This window comes from Lepus europaeus, chromosome 19 (assembly GCF_033115175.1).
Source record: "Lepus europaeus isolate LE1 chromosome 19, mLepTim1.pri, whole genome shotgun sequence".
In the NCBI taxonomy this organism is placed as follows: domain Eukaryota; kingdom Metazoa; phylum Chordata; class Mammalia; order Lagomorpha; family Leporidae; genus Lepus; species Lepus europaeus.
Genome location: NC_084845.1, coordinates 71,585,060 through 71,607,307, shown reverse-complemented (window position 1 = coordinate 71,607,307; position 22,248 = coordinate 71,585,060). Strand labels below are relative to the sequence as shown.

The following is a 22,248-nucleotide window of genomic DNA, read 5'->3' as shown; positions in this document are numbered from 1 at the left end:
TTGGGTGACTGAAGCGGGACATGGGGACTGAGGGCAGCGCCCGGGCCTGGGAGCCAGGGATGGGGGTGCTGGCAGGAAGCTGTGGGACGTGTTCCCGTGACAGGTGCAGGGGTCCCTGCAGCAGTGTGTATGGGGGAACCTCGGGGCTGACCGGGGAGACGCTCAGAGGCGAGCAGCGCCGGGAAAGGGAGCCGGGGGCGGTGCCACAGAGCAGGCTGTGCCAAGGAGCCACTGACCACGGATGCACCCTGGGCAGGGCCAGTCCTGCTTGGAGGCAGCAGGTGGCTCCCTGACCCAGGTCCAGCCGCTGCAGCCGTCAGGGTCTGTGTGTGGTTCACCGGGGTGAGGGTGGCCGCCTGCCCCCATCTGCCTCCGGCTTCTCCCTCGGAGCACCTGCTGCCCACCGGAGACCACGTCCCTGACGCTCCCCGCACCTTTAGACATTTATTGTTTCAGATGCACACGTGAGCGCCGTGCGGTGAGCGCTGGGACGGCGGCGGCCTCGGCTCTCCATGCAGACTCATGCACAGTGAGAGGCCGCGGGGCCGCGGGGCGGCTGTCCTCCGCCCCGCCCAGGAGACCCAGCGTGGCCGCGTGGCCGCAGGTGCGTACTCTCCAGGGGAACCCGGCAGCTCCGAGCCGCGGGGGCAGCAGGCGGGCGGCGCGGGCTCACTTCACGTGCTCGGCCACGTGCGAGGCGCAGTAGTACTTCTTGTGCGCGATGAAGGTGGACAGGCTGCTGAACCTGATGTTGCACAGGCGGCAGTACCTGGGGTTGCCGCTGGGCACCGGCGGCGCCGCGCCCTTGTCCGCGGGGGCGGGGGCCGGGGCGGGCGGCGCGGCGGGGGACTGCGGCGCGGCGGGCCGGGGGCTGCCGCTGGCCGCGCGGGGCGGCTCCCGCGGCTCGGGGCCGTCTGGGGGGCCGCGGTCGGCCGGCGTCCGAGCCTCGGCCACCAGCAGCCCGTGCGCCAGGCGGAAGTGCTCGATGAGGTCGCCCCGGCCCAGGCCGTTCGGGGGGCAGTAGGGGCAGGCGGGCCGCGGCGCGGGGCACGAGTACTGCTTGTGCGCCAGGTAGGCGTCGAGGCTGTGGAAGCTCACGCGGCAGGCCGTGCACTCGTGGTAGTCGGCCAGGGCGGACAGGCCGGGCGCGGGCGCGGGCGGCGCGTCCGGGGGCCGGCGCCGCGGCTTCTTGCTCAGGTCGATGGGGCCGTCGGCGGCGGGCGTGGGGCCGCCGCCCCCGGGCAGCGGCGACGCGGGGCGCTCCGAGTCGGGCGCGGGCGCGGGCGGCGGGGCGTGCAGCTCGTGCAGCTTGCGGCGCCTGCGCGTGCGCGCGTGCGGCGTGGGCGGCGCGGCGGGGCTCGCGGGCGGCCGGCGCGGCGGCGGGTCGTGGCGCGAGGCGCAGTAGTAGCGCTTGTGCACCGAGTACGTCTCGTGGCGGCTGAAGCGGATGTTGCAGGCCTCGCACAGCGTGCGGCTCGGGTCGTCCTCCGCGTCGTCCACCGAGCTGCCCGGGCTCTGGCTGCCCTCGCTGCCCCGGCCGGCCGTGTCCGCCTCGGCCGTGTCCGCGCCGCCCGCCTCGCCCTCGCGCTCGCCGGGGCCGGGCGGGGAGCGCGCCGCGGCGGGTTCCGCGGCGGGGCCCGGAGGCGCCTGGGGCCTGCGCGCGGCGGCCGCGTCCTCGGGCCCGCGGCGGCCAGAGCAGTAGAGGCGCTTGTGCACCAGGAAGTTGCTGACGTTGTTGAAGGTGATGTCGCAGGCGAAGCACGTGGCGCCCTTGGGCGCCCCCGCCAGCAGGGCCGGCGCCCCCGCCGCGCCTGCCTGCAGCCGCCCGTGCACCAGCTCGGACATCTTGGCCAGGATCTCCGAGGCCTGCGGCGCCGCGGAGCCTGGCGGGGCGCCTGCGTCCGGCCCCAGCACGTACTGCGGCAGGAAGAGCGCCCCGGCCAGGCCCAGCTCCCCGGGCACCGGGCTGGAGCCCGGCGTGGGGCTGGACAGCTCGGCCTTCACGCGCACCGGGGCCGGGCTGCGTGGGGAGGGCGTCCGCGAGGGGGCCTGGGGTGCGGGCTCGCCGGGGCCCGGGGCGCGCGCCAACTCCGGCTCCTCCGCCGCCTCAGCCTTGATGGTTCTGGGGGCCACGGGGGGCTCGTGGCCGCCCCCGTTCTGGGGGTCTGCTTTGGCCTCTCCGTTGGTGGCCTCGGCCTGGACCTTCCTGTCCTTTCCTGGCGATGAGGTGGGCGTCAGGCCCAGGTCCGGTGTGGCCAGCGGGCGGTGAAGGGCCGCGTGGGGCTGGAGGCCGGCCAGAGCATCTGTAAGGAGACCGAGTGTGCGCCTCAGGCCAGGGCCCCAGCCCAGGGCCCCAGGGGAGGCTGCCCTTCCCCCCCAGTCCTCACCGGGCAGCTTGGCCGCCGGGTGGCCGGCCCCTGGCGAGTAGATCTCCCCCTTGGAGCCGGGCTGGCACACCATGTGGTTGGTCACCAAGTGGCTGTAGAGGATGTCCCTTGTGGTGGAGATGAAGCCGCAGCTGTGACAGACACCTGTGGGCCACGCTGCGGAGGTCAGGGCCCCGGCCCCCCCCCCCCCCCCGGCACGGCCCCCTGCCAGTGCCCTGCCCATGTCTCACAGCCCCCTGCCCGTGCCCTGCAGGCCCCCCCCACGCCCCCGCACGGCCCCACAGCCCCCCACGCCCCCGCACGGCCCCACAGCCCCCCCACGCCCCCGCAGCCCCCCCCCCCCCCCGTGCCCGCAGCCACCTACCGCTCAGGGTGTCTGTGTGCACCTTGAGGTGGCGTTCACAGTTGGCCTTGGTGGTGAAGGCCGACAGGCAGATGAGGCACACGAAGGGGCGCTCTCCTGGAACAGGGGTGGGCGGAGCCGGTGAGTGGGACCCCACGTGCTGGAGGCCGCGCCCGCCTGCGGGCTGGGGGTCAGCCGGGCTCACCGCTGTGGCTGCGCATGTGGATCTCCAGGGAGCTGGCGCTGGGGCAGCTCTTGCGGCAGTGGGGGAAGGGGCAGACGCGCTCGTTGGGGTAGGGCTCCTTGGGCTTCTCGTCGGCGGCGGCCGCGGCCGGGGAGCCGCCCTGGCGGCTGGCGCAGTAGTAGAGCAGGTGGGCCTGCAGGTTACGCTCGCTCCGGTACCAGATGCCGCAGTCCTTACAAGGGAACACGTCCTCTGGGGGGGAAGGGGGTGCTGAGGCGGGCGCCCGTCTGGCCACGCCAGACCCCACCCCGGCCCTGCCCGGGGAGCCACGCCTCATAGCCCTGGCTCCCCTTCCTGTAGGTTTCCAGGGTGCGGGGCCCCAGGGTGGCCCCGGGAGCGGCCGTAAGCCCCGCCCCCCCGGGTCAGCTTCTGGCTCTGGCCGGGCTTGTTGCAGCCACACAGTCGACTCCAGGGGCGGCCGGATGCCCTGGGCCGGGGGCTGCCAGCAGGCGAGGGGGCCCAGCGTGCCTGGCCATCCCTGCCTTCAGAGGACACTCTGCTCGGCCCTCTGACCCCCGGGGAAGAGGACGGCTCACCTGGAGACCGCTTCTCGGGTGGTCTGAGTGCACGGTCACCAGGGTGGGCCCCCCGGCCTCCCGGAAGCACCGACTGTCTGGGGAGGGTCCCCGGCCCCCAGCCCTGCCGTTGTGACTCCCCGGGAGCCACCTCCTTGCTCAGGTCGCTGCTGTCAGCTAAGGCCCCGAGGGACCCGTGGCCAGCAGGGGACGTGCAGTGACGGTCACCCCCGCCGTCGACCAAGGCCGTGTCTTGGGCAGGGCAGTGGGCGCCACCTGAAGACCCCTCCCCTGGCAGCACAGGTGAGACTGAAGCCCTGGACGGCGGCTCTGCTGCCCGAGAGAGCTGGGCAGGACTCGGAAGGGTGGCAGGGACATGGGCCAAGGGACAGAGCCTCGGAGGCAGAGCTCGTGGGCCGGGCCACGTGGAGATGAAGAGGCAGAGACACTGGCATCCCCCGGGGGAGAGCTGGGTCCAGGCCCAGCTGCTTCTGGTCTGGCTGCCTGCTGGTCCGTGGGCTCGGGCCCCTGCCGCCCACGAGGGCGGCCTGGAGGAGTTCCGGGGCCTGGCCCAGTGACCCCGTGCATGGATCTCGGTCCCTCTGTCACTCTGCCCTTGCAAACATGTGAACCTTAACCAAGCACCCAGCCCGCAGAGGGGATACGGGGCCCAGGAGCCGCCCATCACAGCAGCCACAGGAAGTGTCCCATGAGACCGGAAGTGGCTCTGCTGCTGCAGGACCACCTGCCGGACTCGGGCCGTGCCGCCCACTACCCCACCGTGGCACTGTCCCCTGCACGCAGGGATGTGGCCGTCCAGCCTCCTGTGCCCCAAACCCTGATGTCCCCTCCGCCCTCTCTGTGAAGGGAGGGGAACAGGAGCCCCCGTGGCCCCAGGGAAGCTTGCTCTGGGCTCCCTGGGGCGGGGCCCATGCCGATGTCACCAGTCCCGGCAGCACACAGTGCACCAGAGCCGCCCACCTCGCTGGCGTGGTTTTGGTCAGGGTCTTGGTGAGCGCCATGCCGCCATTTAGTGGTCACTCGTCTGCCTTTGGTCCCACCACGGCCTGGGCATGGCAGACGCCCACTCTGACTGGCGCCCCCAGCCCTGGGGCACTCCAGGCCTTGCACGCCGGCTGTGGCTGCCCCCAGGGCTCCCCTGTAGCATCGCAGGGTGAGGCCGCTCAGAGCAGGGTCTGCCCCAACTCCCAGGCAGTGCCAGCCCCGGCCAGTGTCCCCGCGATGGCCATACCCAAAGCCCCGGCCCCATGTCTGCTGCCGGCGGATGCGAGCTGGCCACCCCCACCCCGTGGCCAGGCATCTGGAAGGGGGGCTTCCACCTGTGGCCCGCAGTGGGCAGTGGGCAGCCAGGGTGGACTCCACGTAAAGCCCCCGGGGGCCTGGCGGGACCTGGCGGGGGAGTTGCTGGCTAAGCTGCCCGGGGCTCACGCTACACGGCCTGGGGCTTCACCCCTGACCCTGGCTCCTGACTGCTTCCTGCCTGGCTCAGGTCACTGGGACCCTGACACCCACAGGGAAGACCTGATTGGAGTTCCCTGCTCCCAGCTTTGGCCGCTGCAGGAAACCCAGGTGCCCTGCCTGGCACCCAGCCTGACCAGTGCTGCCTCGGGGGCCACAGGGGGCAGCCTGGCCATGTCTCGTGTCACTGTGGGCTGAGGCAGGCTCTGAGAGGCGTGGTTGGACCCTGTAGAGTGGCGGCTACCTGAGGGGCAGGCCTGTGCCACCCACCTGCTGTCGCCCACAGGCTTTGCTCACGGTGTCACACGAGGTTTGTGGGAGGAGGGACCCTGGATTCTCACAGCTCCCTCAGTGTCCCCCAGGCGCTGGCCTTGTCTAGAGCCCCTCTCTCCAGCGGCGAGGTGGGCATGGCACCTAGTGTGCCGTGGCCAGGGAGCTGCAGGCTGCCCCTTGGGGGTGACCCTGCCAGGAGGGGACAATGCTGGCTAGGGTGCCCCTGCCCGCCGGCCGGTGCCTGTGGCTGGCCCACGCGCTGGCCCACGCCACTGTGGGCTCCGCCCCCACGGCCGTGGCACAGCCCCCCCCCCCCAGCTCGGCGTGGCCGGCACGGCGATCTTCTCAGGCCTGGGGCTGGCTACTCACTGTTCACGACGGCCGTGGCGAGGATGGACGCCATGCCGGCCTGCTGGGGCAGCAGCCGGATGTCGCTGGGCGTGGGGACCGGGCCCTGGGGCTCTGCGGGCTCCTTCTTCACGGGGTGGCTGGGGACGCTGCAGTGCTCGGCCACGAGGAACACGCTCAGGAGCCCACCCTCGGGCACCGGCTTGGTGACCCTGCACCACAGGGCTTCGTCTGCAAGGACACAGCGGACCATGACGCTGGTGCCGGCAACATGGGCTCACGGTCGCCGGCTGCCCTGCCTGCTCCTCACGGGCCCAGGCCGGGGGGGTGGCCATGCCCAGGGCCGCAGCTGTCCCCCTCTGCTCCTTGGGCCTCCCTGTCCCGTGCACAAGGCCACAGCTTTTTCAGAAAAGGAGAGCCATTTGGGACAGGTGCAGCGACCCTTGGCCCCCTAGGGAAAGTGGTGGCTGAACCTGGGCTGAGGTGGACGCTCTACGACACTTGCTAGAAGTTGGCAGAGCGGCTATTCCTGTGGTGGCCTGCAGGGGGCAGCCCTGGCCAACAAAACCCAGGGCGAGTGCAGCCAGCTTGGTCTACGGGCGGGCTGGCAGCCAGGGCCTCTGCCGGCCTCAGGGGGGAGCTGCCCTGTACCCAGTCCTGCCCCCCCCCCAGGTGGGTGCCGTGTCCCTAGCTGTGGTTCTGCAGGACCCGGTCACTCTCACAGTCAAACTGCACGGAGCCCTGCTCGTCCCGGCTGGCCACATGGCCGCCCCACGTGGCCGGAGCGGGGCTGCCCGTGTTGGCAGGAGGGGCGGCACAGCAGTGCCCACGAGCAAATCCCGAGTGCAAACCACAGCTGACCACCGCCGGCGGCGCCCAGCCCCCGCGCTCCAGGGTGAGGGGCTGGCCTAGGAGGTGGGTCTGCACCTGCATCTGCTCCAGCCTCCGGCCCCTCCCACTGCCAGTGTGCCACCCAATAGGCTGCAGGCAGAGCTGATGCCGGTGGTGGTCTCAGAACATTCTAGCAAGACAAGCTCCCGCCTGCAGTTCCTGGGCTGAGGATGGGGCCCTGAGAAGACCCCTGTCCTGCTCCCACTCCAGAAGGCAGGAGGGGCGGGCAGGGACAGACACGGGGTGAGCTCTAAGTGCCCGCATGCCCAGGGGCATGGCCACACGCACCCAGGGCTGACCCTAAACACACGGTGCCGTCCCCTGGTCTGCGTGGCCACAGTGGGTGCTAACGAGGGCACTGGGTGTAGCCCTGGGTGTAGCCCAAGTGCCTTGTTACCCCCGCCCACCCCCACCATCCAGACTGGTTTCCCTTTAAGGGCCGGCCCAAGGAGAGCCTGGTGTCCCCACCCCCCGGAAGGCCACTGGATACCAACCCTTCCTGTAGATCTCAGAGTTGGCTTCAGCCTGGGTCAGGGCCTGGGGCAGCGTCTTCAGCCAGCAGGCCTCGTCCACCCTCAGCAGGGGCAGGGCTCCATCCTGGGGAGAGCAGGAGCGGGGGGTGGGGGCGGTCAGCACAGGAAGAGCCGGGCGCTGCCGTCCTCTTGGAGACCAAGTCCCGGCGAGGCCAGGCGTCTGCTCCACACACAGCCGGGCGACTGGGGCCCGGGCCCACCTCAGGCTCTTCCCCACGGCCATGCCCAGGAGGAGCCCCTGGGCCTCGTGTCCCCCCCTACGGCGGGGGGGCTCCCTCCTGGCTTGGGGCGTGGCAGGGCTGCCTTTGTTCCTGGGGACAGGCAGTGTTGTCCCCCCGCACAGCAGGCACCTCCTGGCCATGTGGGGGGGGGGGGGGGAGGAAACGGGCACAGGAAGGGGAGGGTCCTGCCGTCCCTCTGCAGTGGGCCTGAGAGTGGGGAAGCCACGCGCTCTGGGCTCCGCTCTGGGGGCTGCTGCTGGCCGGCCAAGGTGGCCTCACTTCCTGCACCCCGGTGCCCAGAGAGGGCAGGGGCAGGCGGGGGTGGCCGCCGCCCCGTCAGCCTCAGCCCCCGCTGGGGGGCTGGCGGTCCCCTTGCCAGCCTCCCCTCCCTGCAGCAGCCCCCCAGCCCTCCTGCCTCGTGTCCCGCGGGGCCATCAGTGCCAGCGGCAACGTCTCCAGGTGACAGCTGGTGATCTGGCTTCCGGGAAAGGTGTCAGCCGAGCTGAGCCCGCCTGAAGCAGGGAGCGAGTGGCTCCCCAGAAGGCCCCCGTGGCGGGCAGCAGCCGGGCTCTGCACAACGCAGTGGCGGCGAGGAATAGCCTGTCCATGGGGCACGCAGGGGCCGGGACCTCTGGTGACAAGTCAGCGAGGCACAGTGCCACGCGCACCCCAGCCCGGGCTTCCCAAGGGGGCACGGGGCTCCAGGCCACCTCATGGCTCCGAGGCCGCTCGGCAGAGCTCCTGGCCCGGTGCCTGCTGGGTGAGTGGCCGTGCTCACCCTCACTCTCCCCGGGGCTCGCAGGCGGTGGGCCTGGCAGCACACGGGGCGGGGGGGGGGGGGGCATGGCCGGGGAGGAGCCCACAGCAGCGGCCAGGTGACCCTGGGGGCTGCCAGGCAGGGGCCTCCCCAGAGTCTAATGAATATTAATGAGTGGGGGAGGGTGAGAAAATGACTCTGCCCGATCCCGCGATGGGCTGCGGCGACGATATGAAATCTAATTATTCGTCCCAATATTTCTAAACCTCAAACTGAGAGTGACAGGCTCCCGGCCGGTTCAGTGCTTATCACTCCCAGAAGCAGCGTGTTCGCAGCTTGATAAAGCTGCTGTGCTGACGCCGCACAGCCCGTGTTTCCGCAGGCTCCGAGCCCCCGCCAGGCCCCCACCCCCATCACCGCCGGCTCCCTGACACCCTGGGGCTCCCGCCTGGCGCCTGTCCTGGGTTAGGACAGGGTGAGGAGGAAGAGGGGGTGGGCTAGGGAGGGGCAGCATGGGAGGAGAGCCTGGCTCCCAGGAGGAACGGGGCAGGGGCCTGTCCCCTCCCCCTCCCAACCAGGATCCCGCCAGCCTGCCCAGGGCCCTCCCTGCCCCCAGCCCCTCCCCACGCAGCTAGACGCCGAAGTCAGCCTGGGGCTGCCCTGTCTCCCACCCTGGGGCAGGAAGCAGCAGGCCGTCAGCCAGCGTGCCGTCCTGTCCCCCGCCCCCCATCGGGGTCCAGCCCTGTGCTGCTGGGGGCGCGGCGGGAGCCTGGGAGGGCCCGGCTGTAACTGCCCAGCCCAGCTCACACTTCTCCCTCGACCCCTGGAGGCCCAAGGCCACGCCACCTCCTCCGCTGCCACCCCAGGCTCAGCACTCGGCCAGGGCAGGCGTGCCCAGTGCTCCCCGCCCCGCCCCGCCCCGGCATAGCGCTGGCCACTGCAGCTTCTTGGGGTGGGACTGAGAGCGCTCCTTGTTTCCCCCAACAAAGGGTCAGTGTCTGACCAGGCCCGGCTGACCGTGCCCAGCTGATAACCATGGGAAACCCCACCTGCAGTGCATCTGCTGTGACAGCCCCATCGGGGTCCCCAAACCTCGCTGGGCCGTGTGGGCAGCTGGGAGGGGGCGGGGGCCCCAGGGGTGCTGCCTGGTCCAGGGAGCCAGGAGCTCCAGCAGCCAGCGGGCCACCCGGCTTCTCCAGGTCATCACAGGGCACGGGAGGGTCAAGGCTGAGAGCAGCTAGGGCGGGGGACCCGATGAGGCCCCCACGAGCCGCTCAGCCACAGGCCGTGTCCTCTCTGGCCTCGGGTTCCTCCCACTCCCCGGAGCCTGCGAGGAGCCCGTGCACAGGCGAGAGGGCCGAGGCCCCACAGGAGCCCGTGCACCCCGGCTCGTGCCACTGCAGCTGCCCCTGCCGCCTCTCCACGCGGTGCCAGGCACGGGAGGGGCTGAGGGGCTGTGGGGAGGCAGGGCCCGGCCCAGCGGGTGACGGGCAGCTGCGGGTCGCAGGCACGAGGGCCTGTGCGCCCCGTGCCAGCCCCCCCTTCATGCCGGGCAGGACGCAGCAGAGGAGCAGCCACTGCTGTCCCCTCCGGCCCCGGGCAGCCTCGCACAGCAGGACACAGCAGCCAGCAGCCGGCCCTGTCCGGGGCAAGCCCAGCCGGGCTGCCTGTCCGGAAAACCAGCAGGAAGTGGGTACGGTGACCAGCTGGGGAGCTGTGTGGGGCGTTGAGTCCTTCAAGCCACCACCTATCCCAGACAGACAGGAGGGCACTCGGGGGAAGGGCGCTGGCCAGGGTTTGCCCCGCGGCGAGTCTGGGCTCTGCCATGCCCACGAGCCCTCGGCTGGGGAGGGCTGCTCAGACCCCGTGGTCAGAGGCGGGGAGGCGGGGCCTGAAGCCTCTGCAAAGACCCGGCCTTTGGGCAGGGCACTGCCAGACTGGACACGTGCTTGCCAGCCACAGGCCGCAGGCCGCCCAGCTTGGGAGGGGGCGGGGCCCGCACGGAAGAGGGAACGGAGCTGGGCCATTTGCTCGTACATCTGTCCATCCACCTCCTGCACCTGACTGCACGTTTTGGTCCCTAAGATCCTGGCGGGAGGGGGAGGGTCACCAGCAGTCGCCCCAGCCCCCACGTCTGATGCAGGGTGTGCGGGAGCAACGCCTGCCCCACGGCGGGGGCAGGGTCACTGCAACCGATCTGCGCCTGCCTCTCACTTCCTCTTCCCTCTCTGTAGCGAGCCCAGTGCTGGCAGCTGAGAGGATGTCTCGGGAGCCGGGGGGGGGAGGGGGACCCTGGGACCCACGCGCTGAGCTCGATAAGGGGCCGCGGGGCTGCACGATAAGCGGGGTCTCGGGAACCAGGCGTCTGCCCCACACATCCGCACCCTCGGTGGCTCGCCAGGCAGATAAGAGTTAATCAGGACTGAGTTCTGCAGGAGATAGGGCCGGGTGGGCGCAGGGAGCATTGCCAGCCCCTTAACCCTGGACCAGGGAACCTGCTGGGGGCTCGGGGTGGGCAGATGGGGGTCCCACCCTCCCTCTGTGTCTGATCCTGGAGACTTGAGCAGGTCTTACCCTCACGGGTTCTCACTCTCCCCACCTGTGAAATGGGTGCATGGGTAAGGGCTGTGTGGGGGTCAGCAGGGGTCTGCAGCACAGGCCTATCTGTCTGGGAGGGGGCACAGGGGAGGGAGCCAGCTCGTAGCCTCTCTTGCTGTGGGCCTCGTCACCACGCACGGGATTCCTTGACACAGAGTGCGGAGGGGTGGAGCTCCAGGCCAAGCCATCAGCCGCCTCCCACGACGAGGGGCTTCCTGCCCACCACGCCCGCGCGGCTCCGCTCACACTGCCCGGGGCCTGGGGGTCTTCAGGTGCAGACTCAAGGGCGCGTCAGGTCCTCCATGTCCAGCAAGGCCCCCAGGCCGGGGAAGCAGAGGCGCAGGGCACGACACGGTGGGCAATGGCCTAATGCTACAGACCTCAGAGCCTGCGCTCTGTGCGATGGGGTGGCCCGGACACGAAGGGGGACGCCTGTGTGCTGGGCCAGCCCCCACGGCCTCTCAGCTGAACCTGCACACCTGGACCCTCGGAGACCCCGTCAACATCAGCGGCCGAGGCCGGCACAGGCACTGCCGCACGGGTGCGTGGAGTGAGGGCTGTGGGCACGGGGTCCCAGGGCCTGCAGCCAGGGGCTCTCCTGCACCCCACCACGCTGCCAGGGGACAGCTGCTGGGCCCAGAGCACCAGCCCTGTGTGCACCGGCTCCTGTTCACCGCTCAAGCCACGCCTGAATGGACACAAAACCAGCCCAAGCCATGGCTACGCCCACCCAGAGGGTACCGGAGCCTGGGCTGAGAGGACCAGAAGACCAGGCCAGACGCTGCTTGGGAACGACACGGCACCTCCCAGCCCTCCGTGCACTGCCCAACAGCCTCCCCCTCGACGCTGGTGTCGTGGGGGACAGGTGCTGACGGTCCCCCCATCCCCCCGCCAGAGGGGAGGAGGCCCTCGAAGTCAGCCAGCAGTGGACAACAGGACAGGGGTGGCAGTGAGGGGCTGCCCAGGTGGGGGCTGCTGGTCACGAAGGCACCGTCCCCGCCGCCAGGTCTCCCAGGGCCCGCGTGGGTGACCCCTGCCCTGGGCACTGCCTCTGCCCTCCTGACCCGGCAGGCCCAACCCCACTGCCCTGCTGCTCTTGCTCCCCTCCCCCGCCTCAACTGCCGCTTCTCCATAAGGTCCCACATCAGGTGCCCTCCTCCAGGAAGCCCTCCTTGGGCCCCTGGGCAGGTCACCCCACTTCCCGACACACCACGGCCAGTGTTCCCCGATGGGCCAGGGCCTCAGGTGGATATGGCCCTGCACCCTGTGGGTGGGCAGGGGCCCTGGGTGGGGCTCCTTACCAGTTCTGCCTGCTGGGGGGATGAGGCCGCGGTCTGGATGCTCCCCGGGAACGGACCCCAGGCCAGGCCCTGGGCGAGGCCACGCCGGGCCCGCACACGCGTCTGGCCGTCCTGCAGCAGCAGCTCCAGCTCGTCTGTGGAGACACGGAGGTGTGAGGCGGGGCAGCCGCAAGGCCTGGGGCCAGGCCAGTGCTTGTGGCGTGGCCTTCTCAGGGTCCAGGTGGCTGCAGGTGGCCCCGAGATCTGGGACAGCTGCTGTCAGCCGGGCTGTGGCCAGCAGAGCCCACGGGAGGCGCACGGCGGGACTGCCCGCAAGTGCCCGGGGTGAGGACAACCGTGCGAGGACACTCAGGATCTCGAGGGACCGCGTCCTGCGCGGGATGGGCCCTGACTCCAGCAGCAGTGTCCTCGTGAGAGACAGGGCGAGAGGTCAGGAGAAGACGCGGGCAAAGGCTGCCGGGGGCTGCCGGAGGCAGGCAGAGCCTGACCGTGACGGGGGGCTGAGGAGGAGCCACTGCCTCCATGTGTGGGGAAAGAGGCGGCTGCCTTACGCCCCAGGGGGCGCCCATGCGCCCGGACACCCCCACACCTGGCCCTCAGCTGCCCTCCATGAGCCTGGGTGTCTGCTCCTCGGGCAGCGCGGATGCCGCTGGCCACTCCCTCGGAGGCTGCTCCCTGCCAGGCCACCGCCAGGGCTTCCCAGGCCCAAGGTGGCCTCACGTGGTCTGGCCTGGCCCCACTTCCTGCAGCCCCATCGCACAGGCTGTGGCCTTAATGGGCCCGATGATCAGATAAAGGCCCTAATGGTGGAGATAGCATGCAAATGCCCCTGGAGGCTGCCGGAGCCTTGGCGGGCTTTGTCCTCCCAGGGCAGATAAGATGGCAGCAGCCCAGTGCCACAGCCACCGGCTGGGGCCGCCTCCTCTGCCAGCCCTCCCAGGATGCCAGGGTCCCAGTCCAGGGCTCAGTCCCTGGCCTCCCTGCCGCCCGCCCCGTAGGGCCTGGCACCAAGCATGGCCCGTGTGGGTCGGGCCGTCCTCAGCTTGGGACGGGGAGTGGCCTGGTGAGTGACACGCAGCCTAAGCAGCCAGGACCTAAACCCCAATGCCCATGAGGGCGATGGAGTCCCGGCCCCTCACGTCCTGGATATATGGGTGTCTCTGGTCCCCACACGGCTGCCCTCTGCGGCGGTCACCCATTCGTCTCCCAGCCTGCGAATGGCTCCTCCTCAGCCCCTCCCACCCCAGCTCAGGGCAGTCGGGCCGTGGGGTGGCACCCAGAAGCTCCAAGCTTCGCAGGAGTGGGCTCTGCCCCTGGGCTGCTGGCTCCCTGCTGCACCTGTGGGGCCCACTGGCTCTGACTGGGACGGACGGAGCCATGTGGCCACGCCACCCTCTTTAGGGGAGTTGGGGGTCCAGGACCTTTACGGCAGCTCCCAGGCTGGGGGGGCACGGAGGCCACCCAGACGTGGGGAGGGCCAGGGCAGCCCCCGCCAGTCATGCTGGTGCCATGTCCCGGCCCCCTCCCCATGGCCAGCTCCCGGCCCCACTGTGCACCCAAGGCAAACGGCCCCATGTGCTAATCGGCACTCGCGGCCGTGACCCGAGCCTCCCAGATAAGAGTGTGGCTGGCACTTCCCTGGGTATCGGGCAGTGCCCGGGAGAGGGCTGGCTCCTGATAGAGGCCAGCGTCCTGTGCTCCTGCACAGCCCACTCCTGCGGGGTCTGCCGGGGACCCGGCACGGCCACGACAGCCACCTCCTGGTCCAGTGTCCAGCGTCGCTGGCCCCGAGGGACTGGACAGCAGAAAGGGCACCTGGCACGGTGCTTATGAGGCCACTTGGGACCCCCGCGTCCGCTGGCAGCCTGGGCTCAAGTCCAGGCTCTGCTTCCAGCCCTAGCTTCCTCAGGAGGCCCTGGGAGGCACCTGCCACCCACACGGAGACCTGCACCGCGTCCCAGGCCCCGCCCTTGGCCCGGTCCGGCCTGGGCTGCTACGGGCATCTGGGAAGTGAACCAGCAGATGGGTGACCACAGCCTCTCTTCTCTGCCTTTCAAATAAATACAAGGGAATAAAGATTCAGGAAACAGAGGGGCGCCTGCTCTGGGGGGATGTGGGGCGTGGCTGGGGAACGGCCCCCCTCAGCTCCTGCTCGCCCCGCCTGACCTGGGCAGCTGTCCACAGCGGCCTGACAATGGCCTCTCCCGAGCTCCCCTTTCCTCCTCGGCCCACACGGGCTCACTGAAGCCCGGGCAGCACCGGCCGACACCCTCCCCCAGCGGAAGTAAAAGTGCACAAAGTGGGGGGAGTGAGGCCCCCACTCCTGGCAGCCCAGCCAGGCTGGGAATGAGTGTCCAACACGGGTCGGACGCACGGTGGCGGCCATGTAGACAGCCGGCTCCAACAGGAAACCTGGGGCCCTGGGGGGCGTGGCAGCCCCCGAGCTGTGCCCGGAGCTGGGGGAGGGGGCACCGGAAGCTCCGTCCCCAGCTTGTGGCTCATTGCTCACTCAGTCACAAAACCCCACGGGGACGCTGAGGACAGGGCTGGCCCTGGGGGCTCCCAGGGATCCCTGCGGTGGCCGCAGAGGCCGCTGTCTGTCCTTCCTGGACCCCGGCTCCTGGCCTCCGCCTCCCCCCGGGAGCCCCGTCCTGACCGGGACGCAGGGAGGCCTCCCAGAGCACAGCAAGAGGCGCTCGGGGGTTCATGTGGGGAGCGGGGGCCACACAGCCTCCTGCCCCCCAGTGCTGGCCCCGCCCCCTCTCGCCTCAATGTCCACACTCAGACCGGCTTCCCCGGAGGTCCAGGTTGCCGGATGGGGCCATCACCCCAGGCGAGCACTGGGACAAGCTCCCTACGGCTGCGCTGGCCTCTGCCGGTCCCCAAGCGTCTGCAGCGGAACCAGAGGAATCGCCGGCTCTGCAGAAAACTGCTCCGGTCTCCACCCACTGAGCTGGGGTCAGGCTCAGGAGCCACGCCAGGGCCATGGGTGCCCTGGGTGGAGAACGGGTCCCGGAGCCGAGAGGCCTGTGGTCAAGCCCCGCCTCTGTCCGGCGGCTCTGGGCCTCGATTTACCCATCCATGCAAGTGGGCACCAGCACGAAGTCCTCCCGCGTTGCAGGGCACATGTCCACCCGTGTGGCCAGCACTGACCTCTCTCCCCTCAGCACCGCCAGCAGCCAAGAAGCTGCCCCAGGTGACGGGACCCCTCAGGACGCGGGCAGTTGCCAGCCCTGGCCTCCGACGTGGGCAGCAGGCCCTGAGGAAGGACGAGAGGGCTCGGCCGCCCCAGGCGTTTCCCTACTTGGGGCTGGGCGCAGCAGGCGGGTCTGCAGGAGCGCCAGGGGCCGGGCTCCCCCTGCACCTCCACCCCAGCTGGGGTCTGCGGTCAGCACGCGGGTGCCCACCCCGGGGTCACCGCCAGCACCCGCTTATCTAATCGGCCCATCACTCCGCCCGGCCCGCCCCACGGCTCTCCCGGGCCAGCTGGGCCCAGCTCTGCTGGGCGCTGCCCTATCTCCAGGATCAGGCTGTTTGCCTTTGATAAAAGTCACAGAAAGGGAAAGAAAAAGGCGCAGGGGAGGGGAGGAGAACCCCAGCCAGGCAGGGTTCTGGAAGTCTCTGCGGCCGCAGGGCAGGCAGACCGCCTGGGCCCTGAGAGCATCTGTTCCCGACACATCTGCGCAAACAGCAGCCGGGCTGGGAGGGCCAGCAGCTGCCCCAAGGTCAGCCCGCAGGTGGCGGGGCCGGGCCTGCTGTGGGAAGCCCGGGCCTGGGGCTGCCGCTGGCTCTCATCTGGGACCCAGTGCCGAAGGGACGGGGCTGACCCGCGGCTTGGGCAGAGCGGGCCCACGCCTCCTGCTCCCTGTGGCCGACAGGGGGCACAGCTGGCCGGGGCAGGCTTCCGGATCCCAGGCCCAGGGCCGCGCCCCTCCAGCCGCCCGCCCTTCCCTCCTTGGACAGTGCGGGGGCGCGGGCTCAGGAAGGCAGGGTCGGCTGCCCACAGGCTGTGCGCTGCGCAGAGCCGGGCCTGGTGTCCCAGGGCCAGGACCCCAAACGGCGCCCGCTGCGGCCCCTCTGTGGGACTCCACACTTCACACACAGACAGCAGCAAGGCCCGTCCATGGGGGGCAGCTGCGAGGGTCTCCCCCGGCCCCACGTGCTCAGCCATGGGGGCCCCGGTGGGGCCTCTGCAGCCCGGCCTGGCCCCTCTGCCCTCCCGGCTCAGCGCAGTGTCCGGCGTCTGCTCCCTGAGCCCTTGTGCCTTCTCACGCCAGGTCAGAGGTTATCAAGCAGCTCCAAGCTCCAGAACCTTCTCTGCGGGTTTCCTCCAGAATCCGCAGCACAGTGCCCGGCTGCACCTGCCCGAGGCCCAGGGGCTCTGCCTCGCCTGCAGCACCTGTTGGGCTCTCGCTCCAAGTGCCCGCCCACCGCGCCCGGTGCCACCTCCTCTCCCCTCCTCTCCCGGAGCCGGCATCCATGTTCCCTGGGGCGGACAGCAGAGGGGGCTGTGTGATGGCCAGCAGGGACTCTGCTGGGGACGGCTGTGACCAGTGAGTCCCACCCAGAGTGTCCACTGCAGGCCAGTGCCCAGGAAATCAACAGTGCCCCACTGCACTGTCCACAGAGCGCTGACCACTTTCGGGCACTGTGTCCCCTGGGCACAGGGCTGGGCCAGAGTGGACATGAGCAAGGCCCAGGCCCCTCTGTCCCTGCCCCCGTGCAGCCTTGGAAAATGTGCAAAACCAGAGCATCCCAGAGAGCTCAGGCAACCCTCACAGCATGGCTGGGGTCTGGGTCCCCTGGAGGGGCCCGGCCTGGGGCCTCCAGGGACAGGGGAGCCAGCCCCCAGGCTCTGGAGGCCCCGCCCTGCCCCACCTGCCAGCTGGTGTCTGTGAACTCCTCTCCCTATCGCTAGGAACATCGCTGGGATTATTGATTTTTCAACACAAAACAACAGCCCATCTTTATCGGGCTGAACCCTGGCCCCGGCTAATGGCAGCGCTGGGACTGCCTGGAGGGCAGGCAGTGCAGGGTGGGGCCCAGCTCCCCCCAGACGGGTCCTAGGGGGTGGAGGGGCCTGGGGGACTGCGCTGAGCCCGAGTTCAGGGTAGGAGGCGGCCTTGGGCTCTGCCTGCGCCCTGCAACCCGAGACGGGCTCCTCGCGGTGGGGTGTCTCCCACACCTGCAGGCGAGGCAGGAGCTCTGCCCAGAGAGAGACCCGTCCCTGCTCCCTACCCGGACAGCACCACCCCACTGCCCTGAAGTGGGCACTGCTGGAGCCCTGAGACTCAGGCTGCACCAGGCCTCCCGCAAAGCTGAGTGCCGGGTCTGGGAAGGTGAGCTGAGCCCCGTCAGCTCCTGGCCCGGCCCTGGCACCGTGGGGAGCCCCGGGGCGCGTCCTCTGCAGCGTCTCGGCTCCTCGCACAGGGAGGCATCGGTGAGGGGAGGGCCTGGGGCTCTAGATGGGCGCCAGGCCTCAGCCCCAGGCCAGCCCCCCATGAAGTGAGTCCCCAGAAGTCAGGTGGAGCCCACAGCGCCTGCTTTCACATCCGGGGTCGAGACCAGCTCGGGCACAGACACGATACCGAGGGTGAGGGAGACCGAGGTTTGCAGAGAGCGGCCATGCACTGAGGCAGGCGACACGGGGCCATAACCCGGGCCCTGAGCCCCTGCTGTGCCCAGTCCCTTCCCTCGGGGAGGCTGGGAAGAAGGAAGACAGAGCCTCTCAGGATGACCAGGAAGGGTCCCCAGCTGGGCCTCTCAGGAACGTTCAGGGCCTCCACTGGGCCTGGCTCACTGTTCTGCACACAGCCAGACCCAGGAGTCTGCAGCCCCGGGTGCTCGGTGCCACGCCCACACCCTCCCCACTGGCCACCACGACCCTGCCAGGGCCTGGGTCTCCAGGGGCACTCAGGGGTGGGCGGGGTTTCAGGAGAACAAGCCGAGGCACAGGGCAGGGGAACCTGTCTCCCCCGCCCCCGCTTGTGGCCAGGACACACACGTGGGCATCTGCGTGGCATTTGCTTCTGCTAGAATCATGTCTTCCCTTCTCGCAGAAATTCTTAGGACCCAAAAACAAACCAGAAAAAGCCTCAGGTTGCTCTCCTGTCCGGCCTGCGCACCCCGGGGCAGGGGGCCGCTTGGGGACAAGGGCCCTCGCGCAGCCCAGGACTGCTTGTCCCCGAGCACGGACACTGGGGACTGCACGGCGGAAGGGGCTCACAGGATCCCACTGCGTCCGGCGGAGCTGGTCAGACAGCACACCGAGGCCCAGGGAACTGTGGGACAAGCCCTAGAGCCGACGCCCGCAGGGCACTGGGCATCCCTGGGGCGGGGGGCTGGGGGGCAGGGGCAGGTCCTGGGCTGGCCTGGCAAGCCCCTCCTGAGACAGTGAGGCCCGCGATAGCATCTCGCCTCATCCCAGGCCCGCTCGGCCCTTGCGGGCAGGATATGACCAGCCCTCGAGCCGACAGTGGCCCCTTTGTCCTATCTCCCGGGACCGATCTTATCGGCCACGGCCACGGCCACCGCCATGGAAAAACGCAGCGAGGGAATAAAAAGTTGTGCAGAGACAGAAGGGTAATAAATAAATAAAGAGCGGCCGGAGCGGGCGCGTGGCAGGGAGCGGCCGGGGGCCCGGCTCACCCGCTCCCCCACCTCGGTTTCGTGCTGGGGCTGACCACGTGACCGCTGCCTGTTCCCCACTGCCACGCTCAGGGCCAGCCATGTGCCCTGGTTTCCCTGCCTCCTGGGCAGGGGGAAGTGGAGGAGCCAGGCCAGTGGAGGGGAGGCTGGCCCAACAGTGATCCCAACACATTCCTAGCCAAGGATGTACCCCCGGGGGGCGCTGCGCCCTCCAGAAAGGGGGGACGGAGGTGCCGCCGGCTGCCGCCCAGGCTCCCGGCCGCGGTCTCCAGCGAGAGAGGGGCAGCTGGAAGCCAGGTCTGCCCTCACGCTAAGCGTTGGCATACAGGTGACACTGACCTGTCACCGACACAGGGGCGGCGGGTGGCGGTGTTACCTGAGCGCCCCCGGAGGCACCCAGCGCGTGTGACAGCACTCACACGAGTGCCCCTGCTTGTGCCGCGCCTGCTGCCCTGGGCCCCGGCTCCTCCCACACACACTGGTGGGCACTTCACCAAAGAGGCAACTGGTCAGGGGGGGAGCTGTCATACCCCAGGACGCACAGCTAGGCCCGGCAGGAAACTTCTGGAAGGTGGTTCCAAGGCTCCCCAGGTGGGAGGTGCCGGCAGGCGCAGGCTGGCCAGGCAGGAAGGGTGGGAGGACCAAGGAGGAAGCGGCTTGATTAGCCGCCCTGGCCACAGATGGTCGCACCCGGAAGGTGGTGAGGTCAGTGGGTAGTGTGCGGCTGGCGGCTGGCTCCACCTGCCAGGAGCCCAGAGGACCCCGGCTCTGGCTGTGCCCCTCACAGGACACCCCTGTCCGGCTGCCCTCGGCCCACAGTGTTCATGTCACCTGGGGAGGCGTGCTGAGCTCGAGAAGCGGGGGCCCAGGCAGCTGGGCTCAGGCTCGGGCCTTCCCAGCCCGATGTCGGCTTGCCTGGCTGCCCAGGAGGGCAGGGGCTAGGCCCCGGGGACAGCGTGATGGAGCCCAAGGGCCACCTTGCTCCTCCCAGGTGCCTTTGTGGGAGCTGTGCTGAGAGCCAGGCCAGAGGGGCGGTGTGGCTGTGGGTCCAGCAGTGTGAGGTACAGGGCCGCTGACCACAGCCAGGGGGCTGCCCAGGGCGAGGGGGCCTGGGGAAGCCCTGCCCCAGTTCCGGGGGTGTAGAAGAGGCTCTCGGCCCCCTGCCAGTCCCCACGAGGGCTCTGGCTCTGTCCACAGGGCCTGGCTGGGAGGGCTGTCCTGAGCTTTGGGGTGGACACAGGCCTGGGTCCCACCCCCACTACAAAGCCTGCCTCCAAGGCAGCCCCCACTCTGGAGCCCTGTGGTGAGTTGTCCCCTCCTGTTGCACACCACCCGCCGTCCTGCCGACCCCTGGGCCTCCGGGCCCTCCTGAGGCTCCGTCTGCTGGCCCGGCGAGGCCCACCCTGGCCCCTGCGCAGACCTACTGCCCCGTCTCCACGTGACTCCCTGGCCTCCCTGCCTCCTCGGGCCGGCTCCCAACATGAGGTCATGTCCATGTGTAGGAGACCCAGGCCCCTAACGCAGCCGCAGGGTCCCTGCAGGGGCTCGGCAGACATCAGCTGCCCCTGGAGGGGGCGGTGAGGCCTCCTCTGGGGACACCCAGGAGGGGGGGCTCTTGCTCTAGCGGCTGACCCAGGCTGACCCCGTCATCTGCCAGCGCCCCCTCCCCCGCCTGTTAGTCTAAGACAAATAGGCCTCGGGACTGCAGCGCCAGCCGGCGATAACAGAATCCCGAAGTGATGTTCCCGCCCACACAGGCTGTCTCCCGGCTGTCCGTCAGCACAGGCCGTCCTGCCTCGGCCGCCGCCCAGCGCACGGTAACTCGGCCCGCGCTGAGTCACAGGAGCGTGGCCAGGACGGCCCGGCCATCCGCCCCAGCTGGGCTCCGGGGCCGCCAGGCAGCATCTCCGGCCTCTCAAGCCACCTGCTGCCCACGCGCCCAGGGTGCTGCCCACAGCCCCAACGCGCGTCAACAGCCCCATTCCACAGCCAGGAAAACCGAGCCCGGCCCTCCCAGGAGCCCAGCGTGGAGAACGCTAGAGCCATGAGAAGCTCGGGCCCCGGGGCGGGCCCCCTCACCCCCCACCCCAGCGTGTGCCAGGCCTGCGCTTGCTGGTGCGGCCTCTCTGCAGCTGATGCTGACCTGCAGGGCTGCAGGGAGGCGGAGGCCTCCCCCTTCTCCCCAGGACTCGGGACGGGGCCTGGGACAGAGCCAGGGACAGGACGGCGTCCCTCCGCGTCTGGCCGACCCACTCTGTCAGGAGGGGGGTACCAAGGAGGAGCCCCCTTCCAGGCCTCCGAAGACCAAGCACCAGGAGGCAGCAGGTGCCTGCTCCCAGGCTGGGGCAGCGACCGGAGGCTCCCGGCGCTCTGAAGGCTGAGTGGGCTGGGGCGCCGCCCCCCGCTGGGCCTGTTTCCCTGAGCAGGGAAAGGGGCTGACAGCAGCCCTCTCGGAAGAGGAGGGGCTCAGCGCTCTCACACGCGACCCAAGGCCACTCCGCTGTGCCCTGAGCAAGCGGTCAGGCCCTGGTGAGCTCCCTCTGGAGGTCCTGTCCCCTTTTCTCCCCAGGCAGGGGCCGTGGGTGCAGCGGAGTCCCCCGTCTTAGCTCTGGGGAACCCCAGCCCCTGACACTAGGTGCCCCTGTGCCCTGGAGTCAGGGTGAGGGCAGGAGACCCCGCCCTCACGAGCCAGTCTGTGGCAGGCGGGACCGACAGGCAGAGGCACCTGCAGCAGCCCAGGGCTGCCAGGGTGGGGCGGAGCCTGGGCCAGGCTCCGCCTTCTGTCCTCACTGTAGCCTGGGCCCGAGGTCAGCAGCCAGCCACTCCCCACCCGCTGCTGGCCCTTTCGTCTGCCCAGGCCAGTCCCTGCTCCCCACGGAAAGCTCTTCCAGGAAGTGGGCGCCCACTGACTCCCAAGGACAGTGGACAGTGGGTAGGGGTGCAGGCGGCTCCCCTGGGAGTTCCGGAGCCACGAACCCTGCCAGGCCTGGGATGGCAGCAACAGTCAGGGTGCTGCGCCGTGGGGCGTGTGCACAGCCAGGGTGGTCTACGCTGCGGCAGCCGCGCTGCGTCCCGGCCACTGCCTGCCCCTGGGGAGGTCTCCCCGCGGTCTTGCTGCTCCTCACGGCTGCCCCAGGCCAGGCTCTGCCCAGCTGGATTTTGCTTTGTTAGCGGCGGCTACTGGGGAAGAGCTCCTGGCCAGACAGTGGCATGGGCAAGGGATGGTTGGGGGCCTGAGCCTGAGAACCCCTCGGCCTGGGCTCCAACGCCCGGGCACTGCTGCCTTCCTGGGCCGGCCGCAAGGCTGCCCTTCGCCACCCCACACCACGGAGCCGGGAGCCCCGGGCCACCTGCTCGCCTCCCCGTCCTGGGCACCCGCATTGCCTCCCGGACAGACGGATGGCCGGCCAGCTGGTGCTGACGGCAGACGGGGGTGCGGGGGCTGCTCAGGGGAGCGAAGGCGGCTGGCCAGTCCCGACGGCATCAGGTGGGGTGGACCCCAGTGCCAGCTCCCCTCCCCCCGGGGACAGGGGCCCCACAGCACATCTGGCTACTCCGATCCCTTCCTTCCCCTGCTTCCTGGGCCCGGCGGACACCACACGTGGCTGTGCGGTGGTCGACAGGCCTCAGGACCCCGGAGTTGGAGGAGCCGTGGGCCCCGAGGTACAGCGGCTGCTGTCTGCCCGGCCACCTCCCTCGTGACTGGACCA

General features: G+C 70.2%; 1 protein-coding gene across 3 annotated transcripts in view; it reads right to left on the bottom strand.

Annotated features, from left to right (window-relative positions):
• Window positions 1-412: 412 nt before the first annotated feature.
• Window positions 413-22,248, bottom strand: part of ZFPM1 (zinc finger protein, FOG family member 1) — a 46,513-nt gene continuing 24,677 nt past the window's right edge. For all 3 annotated transcript variants that reach the window (XM_062176376.1, XM_062176375.1, XM_062176374.1), the window contains exons 4-10: window positions 11,891-12,024; window positions 6,975-7,077; window positions 5,611-5,820; window positions 2,936-3,166; window positions 2,752-2,847; window positions 2,388-2,531; window positions 413-2,303 (exon numbers count right to left, since the gene is read on the bottom strand). In XM_062176376.1, coding sequence (XP_062032360.1) covers window positions 670-2,303; window positions 2,388-2,531; window positions 2,752-2,847; window positions 2,936-3,166; window positions 5,611-5,820; window positions 6,975-7,077; window positions 11,891-12,024 — 2,552 coding nt within the window. In that variant the 3' untranslated portion in view covers window positions 413-669. The remainder of the gene's footprint in view (window positions 2,304-2,387; window positions 2,532-2,751; window positions 2,848-2,935; window positions 3,167-5,610; window positions 5,821-6,974; window positions 7,078-11,890; window positions 12,025-22,248) is intronic.